This window comes from Plodia interpunctella, chromosome Z (assembly GCF_027563975.2).
Source record: "Plodia interpunctella isolate USDA-ARS_2022_Savannah chromosome Z, ilPloInte3.2, whole genome shotgun sequence".
Classification (NCBI taxonomy): Eukaryota; Metazoa; Arthropoda; class Insecta; order Lepidoptera; family Pyralidae; genus Plodia; species Plodia interpunctella.
This window is the reverse complement of record NC_071324.2, coordinates 12,188,474-12,200,231: the sequence shown is the minus strand read 5'-3', so window position 1 is coordinate 12,200,231 and position 11,758 is coordinate 12,188,474. Positions and strand designations below refer to the sequence as shown.

Genomic DNA, 11,758 nt, shown 5'->3' with positions numbered 1-11,758 from the left:
ACTCGAGTCAATAGTTGTGTGGTTTAATCGCGTTTCAATGTTGCTTCAGTTGAGCCCACAAATATGACGAAGATTGTTGTTTCGATGCATACTACCAACATGTCGGAGTAACCTTTAATTTTCTTAGCGAAAGAGATAGCAAGTGTTTCGATTTATTTCTATCTTAGCTTGATATGAAAACGAAAGAAGTTCGTAGTAGGAAACGTGAAGTCTGTAGTGACAACCTTCGTGATAAGTATGAGCTCAACATTAGTGGATAAGGGCTGACACTTACATGAATCGTGTTTCTCGTCGACCGGCGCCGGTGGTGGTGGCGGGGGCAGTTGCTGCTCCAACGCATTCACGCAGTTCATCATGCTTCCATACAAACGGCTGTCGCGAAAACTGTCCCTGCACACACCATCCACATCACCAGAAGCCCAACAGTACCTTGGTCGTACAACCAAGTTGCAGTCAGTTAAATTTCAGCTAGATTCAGAGGAAATTGACAAAGTTACGTGTCTTGATCCGACTAGTTTACGTCCGCAGTTTTTGTAACAAACCAAATACTTACCATGTACAAAATTGTCTGCCATATTGAGTCGTAATTTTGTATAGATTTATGTACAAAAATATAGTGCTACGCGTGCGTATGGCATGGTAAAAGTTCACGGTGGGAATGCATGGCCGTGAGAGAAATATGGGACGTGTCATGGTGACCGTGGAGACACGAGAGTGTATCAAGACAGTAAAAAAAAAATAGGTGACTAAACAAAGTCTCACCTTCCGTTGGAATTTCGGAATAGAGCCAAGATCTCTTCAAAGGTCTTATTTTTCGTTTCAGGAACTTTTTTATACGTAAATATCCAAAAAATTGCAAGGAATACACTAAAAGGCAGGAATGTATAGTTTTCCAGCAGTGCCTGTAAATAAATAATCAATATAGGAGTTATGTAGAAGATATATGTATAGACACAGAAGGTATATGTATTAGTCGGCCTCTAAGCCTCTAGACGATCATTTAAATTAAGAAATATAAACTAAAACACAACAACTAAAAGGATATTTGGCCCGGCGAAAGAGTTGCTATTGCTCTATAAGTTTGACAAGAATATGACACTTTCCAAATTGGTCAACCATCATTGTTTTTCATTCATATTGCGCTACGATTAACCGCCTTAGATTTAAATACTCACCTTCATGCTAGGGAAGCCTATCCCGACGACAAAATTGGCCATCCAATTAACTAAAACGGCTATGGCCATAGCGCTGGGACGCGGGCCTTGCGAGAAGAGCTCAGCTGTGATTAGCCAGGGGATGGACCCGGGGCCCACCGCGAAGAAGACCACGAAACTCAGCGTCGACACCACGGACAGGTAGCTCATCCAGTCGATCATCTCCTGCACATAACCGAAGAACTCCTATCAGGCGATAGCAACGACGTCCTTTCCCGTGACCGACCGGAAGAAAAAACCCACAAACATAAATGTACATCACGCACTGTCGGTGTCGACTGGACCGTAAAACCAGTTGCGCTGCAGCGAAGTGAACATCTAAGACCTCGACATCGGTCCAGTGCTATAGCGAGGTGAAGTAAACAATCTCCCTTTCTATTTGCTGTACTGCATATGCTAGAGTGAAAAGTGCCTTCTGCTTTTGAGCAGTGTTCGTGTTTAAACTCGCTTTAGTAAACGCGTGCGCCAGGACTCCCCGTACTGTATCAGTTCTCATGTCAATGGTGAACATAAAATGTGTTCAGTGCTGTGTGAGTGATGTTCTAACATTTATATTTGAGAATTTATTTCTGTTTGAACACTTTCCTATCGGGAGTCCGGATCCGGCGACAGGAAAGTCGAAAAGAAGGGGGTCTAGCGAGAAGCGAAGCAAATAAAACATGGTAGGTATGTGGAAAATAATATTATAGTGCATGAATTAATCATGGATAATCAAAGAAACTAAAAGTGATGATTACTAAGAAAATGTTACACGATCTTGTAACATTGAGGAATAAATATTGAAGTATGATTTACTGAAGTATAACTAATGTTGTAAATAAATGAAGTATCATATAAAACGAGTGAAACTGAAATAAAAGATTTGCTATAAATGTAAACAAAGCCACAAGGAAGCGTGCGTAAGCGATTAACATTAAGAGTGGGTTGCACCGTCAACTTCGGCCTTAAGTTTAACCGTAACATACGTCATTTTGTTTAAACGAAATCGGTGCGCAGGTTAACGTCAAATTTGACTGGTGCCATTCACCCTCAGAAGGGTTTATATAAGTCAACTATGTTATTGACAGCGCACCACAACGAAAAGTTCGGCATTGTACCTCATTGGCAACGGAGCGCAGATTAAAGTTAACGTTAAGTTGAGTGGTACAACTCACCTAAATATACGTAAGTAGCAGTAGGTAAGATTTGCCATAGAATCAGATTTTACCTTCAAGTTTACTTAGCAACTACTACCACTTCAAGGATATTTAATTAAAAATATATAAGTAAACCCAGTGTTTTACACAATATTATCGGTTTTAATGTACATCAAGTATCAAATCTATAATATTAATTAATTTCAGTCTTGTCACCAACTACCATCTATTATCTAATACATGAGACGATTTTCCAGTGAAACTATTAATTAAACTGTTAATTAACGAATTAAACTATTATTTAAAGCGGTGATTTGGTATATTATGTAACTAAACTTCTAAAAATCAAATTAATTTCTTCATGGCAAACCATAGCCATTCCTAAATATATATTCACTCAACATATAAACCATTTCTTTATTATTCCCCAAAAAGTCATTTATATTTCATTCCACATTATGACCACGACACTCAGCCATGAGAAGTATGACTATAAAGAAAATTATTTTAGAAAATAAATGTACTTAAGCTATTGCGAAGAGTATAACTTGATAATGACCAAAGTTTTTCATTTAATATTGGCCAAAAGTCAACACTTTCAGCGGATAGTGACACTGAAAGTAATATAAACTATAAGAAGGATTATCATTTTACAGTACTTTTTAAACTAGCTGATTGGCGCAGTCCCGTGGAATCTGTGTAAAACACTGGCCTTAAACTTAGTCTATAACTTAAAACTAAGTTACACAGATACCACCTAAGTATTTCCATCCGCTGTGTTGATTGCTAGACTTTGCTTGCACATAAGTAAACTCGGGTATTGATCATAGAGAAATCATATTAAAAGTTGAAACTTGAATCGCGCTACCCGAATCAGAAACTAATATTACCTAGTTTGAAAAATTTTGCACTTCGACATTTACAGAATAGACAGGTCTATATATTTTTCCAACTTTGAAAGTGTTGCTTGTCAGTTTATAAGGTTAGCGTTTGACGTGATATTTCGATAGATGCATGTAAGTTTGAGTTGAAAATACGAAAGATTTTGTTGACTAAACTTTGTGATTCGTGCGCGTCGCGGCAATAAAAAATCAAAGCAGTAAACGCTTTATATTTAATCAAAAATATACTAATTAGGTGTTATGTCAGGTAGTCGCGAATTAGTGGAACACAAGTTTATCTAATTTATTCATAGTAAATTATGACTATATTGAATTATTAACTTAAAGTTGATGTTATATGTTAACCGTATTTTCCCGTAATAATATACTAACAGCAATTTCCATGTAAATGATACCTATTTCGAGCCAATAAAACCTGTCATTGTCTAGAAGCAGTACAAACAATACTCGACGTAGTTCATTATTATTGGATATCTCACAAGTTGACGGCGAACGGTTGTAAGACATGAAGTGTTTTTATGTTGTTGAAATTAATTTTATACTGGTTTACGAGGTACGAAGGAATTTTTAACAGATTTAATAATCGCTAAAATACTGACGTTTAAACCGACTGATCAACTTTGTGGACCGTGGTGCAGTCTTTTTCAATTTTGCAAGCAATTCACTTCCACGAAAGACAGAAAATACAACACTTTTTATAAATAGTGCCGTCATGCTTCTTCCGTCCGATTTCAACCTACGCATACCCCGCCCACTTAGGTTGTACCCAAAGATTGGATTGGATACACCATATCACCTTTATATAAGACACACCTTTATCAGAAAAGAAATGGTGATGAAGATTGAGAATATGAACATTCCCCCCAAGCCATACAGGTGTAGGGTGCGACGTCCGGTGCGGTCCATTAGGGGGAGCGACACCAGGGTCATCCCCACCATGATAGCACCGATCCCCATGGTCGCGAACTTGGCAGACTCGTCAGTTAGTCCAGATGACGTGAACAGGATCGTTGAGTAGTAGAAAACCTGCGGGCATACGCAACTATAACATTTCTCTTCAATAAATTAAGAACGATCGTCTCATCTGCAAATAAATAATAAATAAATAAAATAAATATATTAGGACAAACCACACAGATTGAGCTAGCCCCAAGGTAAGTTCGAGACTTGTGTTATGGGATACTAACTCAACGATACTATATTTTATAACAAATACATATATAGATAAACATCCAAGACCCGGGCCAATCAGAAAAAGATCGTTTTCCATTATGACCCGACCGGGGATCGAACCCGGGACCTCTCGGTTCAGTGGCAAGAACTTTACCACTGCGCCACCGAGGTCGTCAAAATATACAAAAGTTACCTGCTTACCACTCGACAAGTTGAGGACACAACTTGAAAACTACTTGAATTATGATGCTGAATTAAACAAGTGGGCAGTCAACAGGTTAGAGACGTTTGTTGAGTAGGTACTTAAATTTTGAAGTTCATTTGAAAATTGGAAATTATGCTTCGGCTTCGGGAAACTTTTGGAGTTGAAGAGTTATTATTGTCGTATTCCATTTTCGGGCATCTGAGTGAGTAGCAACTGTATATTTTTGGTATCGTTCAATCACATGACTGATTAGTGTGGAATATTTTGAAAATGTGGTCTGCTGCAAGTGACGACACATTTACCGCATTGATGCATCCGAATGCTGCCGCATTGGCAGGGTATGACGTAATCGATATCGGTGAATGTAGTACTAAAGGTGTAGTAGTCAGACCTACATAGTGGAACCCAAACAGTCTCATCATGGAGAGGAATTAAACAGGACCCATTAACTGACCAAACCATCACCATATCGAAGTTGTACTGTGATTAGTTGACTATATATATATATGTCAGAGCGATAATCATATGGACGCTACAAAACGCAAGTAATACGTATAGTGAAAGATACGTGTTGCTGAGCAGAGTATCGGTGTAGTCGACGACGCGATGAAACAGGAAAGCTTCGGTCATCATTCAAGGCGAGCTTGGATAGACGCGTGCGCGCACTGATAAACTGCTGTTTTCGTGGTGTTCAGATTGTGTTGTTATTTAATGATAAATTAGATTTGTAACAGATAGACTTAGTATTAGTGACAGATAGAATTAGTATAGAACTAAAGAACAATTTATGTGTTAGTAGTAATAATGTGTAGTGTACGACAATATTTGTGATTTTACTAAACAATTCAACTTATAATTATGGCAAATGAACAATATCGGCGTCCTGATTCGACATATATATATATAAAATTGATACATAGTCTGAAACATACCGCATTGATGCCGCTAAGTTGTTGGGATAGTTGCATTACGACGCCAATGAGCAGCGGCGCACGCAGGGTCGGTGAACACAGCAGCTCCCTCATCGAGATGGACGCCTCCGCTTGTTGAGCCCGCTCTTCAGCCCTCATCTCTTCGATATCTTCTTCCACCTGAGTCGAAAAACAATCAACGTCGTGTATTCATGATAGAATACGTTCAGGCATACGATGCGATTATCCTGTGGGTTACCTGGTTGCTAGCTCTCAGTCTCCGCAGCGCCCGACGTGCCTCTTCCTCCCATTGCCGAGTGATGAGCAAGTACCGAGGCGACTCAGGGCATGCGGGCAGTAGGATCAGTTGCAAAATCGCTGGGCAGATCGCTAAGCCTGTACAAAGTTGTAAACTGTGTGAACAATTTGTTCCATTCGATGAAATATCTTGATTTATGCAGCTATATGTCCTTACCTAGTAAGATGGGCCATCCCTCGTCAGTGCCCAGTATCTGCTCGATGCCCAACACCTGAGACAGCAGCAAGCCCACCGTCACAGCTAGCTGGTTCACGGTCCCCAATCCCCCACGCAAGTTCAACGGCGCGATCTCCGATATGTACATTGGCACTAGTGATGTGTTTAGTCCTGGTAACCGTAACATTGTTATTAGTAATTGTCAATACATAGAACGATTATGACAATTTAAAACATATTCTAATTAAGAAGATTTGTCCATCAGCAATATATATAAGTCACAGATTATAGAGATTATTATGGTGTTACCGCAGTTGACTCCAATGATGAACCGGCCGAAGATGAGAAGTTCGTAGCAGTGTGAGATTTTAGTGAAGCCCATCAGACTAGCGCCGCTGATGCCCAGGATGTTGTTCAGCAATAAACCGCCTTTTCTGGAAACCAGTAGCCAGAATCAGAACCAGTTAATAATGATGTTACAATCTTAAACGATTTAGAGAAGAGATAAGGTGTAATAAAATTTTTGTCAGTTTGATGCTACAGAAGAATCTATGTCTCGTAATATGATACTATCTTCCTAATAAAATTCACAGAGAAGAAGTTTCGTTTATATTTCAAGGAAATGTAATGAGAGGAGAAAAGTAAAACTTTACATAAATTTGAAACTTTCAAAGGCACTTTTGTAGTCAACATGTAATAGCACTGTCGTGCAAGACCAAAAATGTTTGTTCCTTGCTACATTTGCAATCGATTACGCTCAACACTGCGAGAAACGGTGAGAATAAAATTAATAATCTAATTATCATTAATCTTGAATTTTTTCAAGATGCTTTTGGGAAATCAATAATATTTTCTGACGATTACAAAATGTATTCGCAAATCCTTCATCTAATTACTTTTTGCCCTATTCCTCGGGGTTTACCTGCCAAACCGGTTAGCGATCATGCCACCAGAGAACCCGCCGAGCATGCCGCCGATCGCGAAGATGCTGACTGCGATGGAGTAGAGCCGGTTGACCGTGTCATCGTGGAGGTCCATGCCGTACCGGTTTTTGTACACGTCTTTCATGAAGTTAGCGATGTTCTAAACACAAATGTAGATGTGGTGAATGTCTGAAGTTGAAAAGTAATAATTTAAGAAATAATTTAAGATTCAAATGCTGATATTTTATATTTTTGGCGTTCTTTAAATAGTGGTGCTATGTGAATTACAATCTTGTTATATTATTGTGGTTATTGAAAACTAATTTCAAATTTTGGAACTGATTTGAAAGGTTTCTTGAATCCTCGAAACTTATTAATTTTTTGGACAAGTCAAAGATATATATTAATCCAATACGTCTAATTTAAACATGTTTAATTTTAAAAAAGCGTAATTCTGTACCCACAACACAAGAAGCCATTAAATTCTCCTATGTTATTTTATTTTAGCTAACGGAAACACCAACATTTTCAAAATTTTATTAGGTACATACTTTGCCAGGAGCGTTGATGACACCAGTGTTGTATCCGAACTGCAGCATCCCAAGCACCGCCGCTAATATGGCGTAGGATAAAAAGAAAGTGAGGCCCTGCAACAATGTTATTGTACTCGTATGACAGCAATGGATACAGCGGGAGACGTGAATACAGGACTATGCCATCAACCTCATTGTCCTGATCATCATGACGATCTCTGTCGATGATCATAACAATACATAGGTCCCTTCCAAAGACTGGTATTGTCAGAATATCTTTACTAATTTTGTAAAGAGCTAGGCGATTTCAAAAAATCTTTCACAATTAGAATGGTACATTAACCAAAATTGCTATAGGCTATATTATATCTCAAAATTCCCACGGGAGCGAAGTCCCGGGCAACATCTAGTTTTTTGTAAATACTCACTTATATGTAGAATAGAATATACTTATATGTAGAACCTTTTGACCATGTACTTTATTGTGTACTTACATTGTCATATTACTGATAAAAAATTATGCATAAATTTATATTTAAAAAATGGTAAGCCCTTCTGGCATAATAGGGTCCAACACTGTTTGAATGAGTTTCTTTCGGCATTTCTTCTCAGCAGTGGTCGTTCCGAAATGCTAGTTGTTTGTAGCTTTGGTAAACATCATTTAATTTAGAATATGACGTGAAAAAGTGCCTGTGAAGGCCTAATTCCTGATTTGATTTTGATTTTGAATAAAGATATTAAAAAATTGGCTTGAAGCGACTCTGTCAACCACCAGATTACCAAACGATGTGAATCAAATTTGGAAAGTCGTTCAGATCTGTGTCAGAGTCGCTTGTCATTTACACCTGACGATGAGTTTAACATGTCCTGAACATGGTAGGCCAAATGCTATTCTCATCCGCAATGACTTAAGCAATTTGTTGGGAATTGACGAATTAAAATGTCCCAAATTTCGCATTTATTTTAATTTTCAAGATCGTTAAAGATACGGCTGATTTTAACCATTTCAATCATACAGCGCGTTTACAAAATCACCAAATTCCCTCAGTATTTATCATTCTCTTAATGAAATACCAAATAAACTCAAGGTACAGTTAGGTAAAATTAAAGCATTTACCAAAAGCAAAGATGGTAAACATTAAAACTCTCGAGTAGGTGAAATGCGTAACGAAAATCTGCACAAACGAAACATAAAACACCGTAGCTCAAGATCCACACAACAGAAATGCAGACCGCGTAATGGTATTAAAAACCTTTGTAGCAAGTAAATCTTATATGTTGTGACTTTGATCCTTTTTAACCTAGGTTTTAAAATGCCAAGCTGCGTCTATTGAGCTGTCTGCGAGACATGTGGTTACACTACACCATTGAATGTAATCCTCTCTAGACGAGACCGAGGCCTTTGTATTGCAAAGCTGGAGATTTTAAAATACCCGATAGTATCGTCTTTATGGTCGTTAAATTCTTCAAAGAGCTGGTATTTAAGTGGAAACGTTGAACAAGCTTGGTTGAAGGCCGGAGCTTAGTTCTTCGTGACGATAAAGGTGGCATTATGCATATTTACGTTACATATTTATCCTTGCCCTCAAGGATTCTTGACAGGAATACGGTTGGAAGGACGTGTTTTCTTTCGTAACATATTGAAAATAATTTTGCAAGCAACGTTTTATTTTGTCAACATAACAAAAAAAAAATCAGTTTAATCGTATTCTAATTATATTATTCTTCTAAACGTACACGTTTAGGGTAACTAGTTGTAGATGCTTTAACTTTCGCAAAAGCGTACATGTATACACAAAGTGAGTTGTGAATTTGCCCAGAATAAATAGATTTTATTTAACCCAAACCTATTGCAGAAATCATATGCTAATATTTCAATTACCATACAAAGTACTTGTTATTTTACGGAGTAATGTACTTGGGTATAATCTACGTCCATTGTGATAAGATTCTACAAATCGGTGAAAGAATTTGAAATCAATTCAGTTGCTAATCCTCTTTACAATATCAGTGAAGATAATCTTGTCGAAGTCGTTATTGAAAATTCAATCAAAGAACAGCAGAAAAGTTTAATTGACTAATCATTGTGATCAAAATTAGTTTATGACATGGAATCAGTAGGCTCCGTAGCACCTACTAATTCCATAGCTTTTGATATTATCGTTTTCACTTACTATTCCTAGTAGTCGCATACACATTAGCGAACTAAATGATCATCCAATGTACAGGATTTCTCACGATTAATTCCACTAGATGCAAGTGGTGGTTTATGAAATACATACACGGGTCAGATTGGTATACAAACTCGTGTAACACCAGTAGTGATCGAACATTTCAATGTTTATGTTCAATCACCGAGAACGACGACGTACACAACGTGTGATATTGTTTCTTTTCTGTTATTGTATCAGCTACCAGAAATGGACAGGACTCGTTTTAGAAAAACATAAACGAGTTTTTTTTTTTTTTACAAAAACGTTATTTTTGCCACAAGCTTTTATTGTGGTCAGAGATATCATAAGGCGTTTGACGCCTGAAAAAAAAAAACTCATGTCCGTGCTGTAAACGGTTGAGCAGAACGCTCATTTGGATCATTATATCATAATAATACATTTGTATGGAAGCTGGAGCGACGTGGGAAATTACAACTCTGTAGGACAACTGGAAGTAAAAAAAGAAAAACTTTATTCGGCTAAACAAAACACATTTACATATTACGTTTGCTATGCTAAATTACTTATACCTAATTTTATAGGAACTTATTAACAATGGAAAATTCGGAGATCGAAGCCGAAAAGGTAACCAGCTCAGCTATATGCCGCGGCATGAGCCACAGCGCTGATTTTCACCTGGGCCTGTTTATGTGAGATAAAGATATACATAAAAATTTAAAATATAATTAGACATAATAATGTTAAAATTGCGGTGGCCAAGTAGGAGAAATCTAACTTGCAAGATTTGTTTACAGACAACAGGACAGGTGAAACTGAATGAAAGCTTGTAAAAATAACGATATAGGTCGAGAAAGTAATAGTAACAAATTGTAACACCGTTTCAAGACCACGTTCCCACTGACCTGCTCCAGCAACCGAAGTTTCCGCCTCTGCGAGTGTTCCTCCAGCCGGTCTACGTACTCCCTCAGCTCCTCTATCTCCTCCTTGACCTGCTGTACTGTGTCCAGCTCTTGCTTGATGGCGACCATGTCACGCTTCACCTGCGGAATTAGATCAATTGAAGTGACGACCTATGTGGCGTAATAGTCGCGCCCGTGCGCTATCCTGGTCCTGGGTTTAGAATCCGAGATTGTTTGTCTGCGGTTCTGGCTGTTTTGTGTCCTCGGACGGACAAGCTCAGTGCTTAGTGTGGGCTGTTGAGTGTTTCAGATTTATTTGTATTTAGTTATTTGGTAGAGTTATGTTATATGACATTTTGTTACAAGCTATGCGGAATGGTGCCTGTGCGATGGGCGCCATCCTAGGGGGTTTCTTCGGATATTTTTAATTTATAAGTATTTGTTATTTTTAAGGTAAATAATTTTTTGTTTTAATTAATATTTACGTAAATTGGTCGTGTAGTCTACGCGAGATGCGTGTTTAGCCAGACAGACAAAAATTTTCGAAATTGCAAATTCGTTATCCACATCTTTTGTGGAATCACATTTAATTCATTATAAAAAAAAATAAATAAAATAATATGTGATATGTCTGTATATTAAATATATATTAGGACAAATCACACAGATTGAGCTAGCCCCAAAGTAAGTTCGAGACTTGTGTTATGGGATACTAGCTCAACGATACTATATTTTATAACAAATACATATATAGATAAACATCCAAGACCCGGACTAATCAGAAAAAGATCATTTTCCATCATGACCCGACCGGGGATCGAACCCGGGACCTCTCGGTTCAGTGGCAAGAACCTTGCCACTGCGCCACCGAGGTCGTCAAAATGTACTCTCACACTTTCATCCACTTGAAGATTCGTAAAACACCCGTGTGATTTTCAACAGTTAATATGTACATATTCATACCAAAATTTCGCATTTAGGGGATTAAGTGGTCCACCACGGATAGTAGAGTCCGCATGGACTCTACTATGATGCATATCAATAGACATCAGCCCAACAGACAATCATCTACCAAATCAAGGGACCCTTATAACGCTGCCGACACGAAGTTTGTCAAACGGACCTGGTCGGTGCGCCGGCAGCCGACCACAACGAAATTTTAAGTCCTACCTAAGTAATAAATACCTAGCAATAAATCTAGTCTCATAGTCTT

The 11,758-nt window shown here is 38.0% G+C and overlaps 1 protein-coding gene across 14 annotated transcripts in view; it reads right to left on the bottom strand.

Annotated features, from left to right (window-relative positions):
- Glut1 (Glucose transporter 1) overlaps positions 1–11,758 on the bottom strand; it is a 96,983-nt gene that overhangs the window by 9,046 nt on the left and 76,179 nt on the right. For 9 of the 14 annotated variants that reach the window (XM_053768535.1, XM_053768538.1, XM_053768525.1 and 6 more), the window contains 10 exons: positions 10,549–10,686; positions 7,491–7,586; positions 6,939–7,099; positions 6,326–6,450; positions 6,017–6,187; positions 5,801–5,937; positions 5,563–5,721; positions 4,066–4,278; positions 1,176–1,400; positions 763–902 (listed from right to left, as the gene is read on the bottom strand). In XM_053768535.1, the coding sequence (XP_053624510.1) occupies positions 763–902; positions 1,176–1,400; positions 4,066–4,278; positions 5,563–5,721; positions 5,801–5,937; positions 6,017–6,187; positions 6,326–6,450; positions 6,939–7,099; positions 7,491–7,586; positions 10,549–10,686 (1,565 nt within the window). Of the gene's footprint in view, positions 1–274; positions 391–762; positions 903–1,175; positions 1,401–4,065; positions 4,279–5,562; positions 5,722–5,800; positions 5,938–6,016; positions 6,188–6,325; positions 6,451–6,938; positions 7,100–7,490; positions 7,587–10,548; positions 10,687–11,758 lie in introns of all 14 variants that reach the window. The other 5 variants (XM_053768530.2, XM_053768536.1, XM_053768531.1 and 2 more) reach the window with 3 other exon arrangements.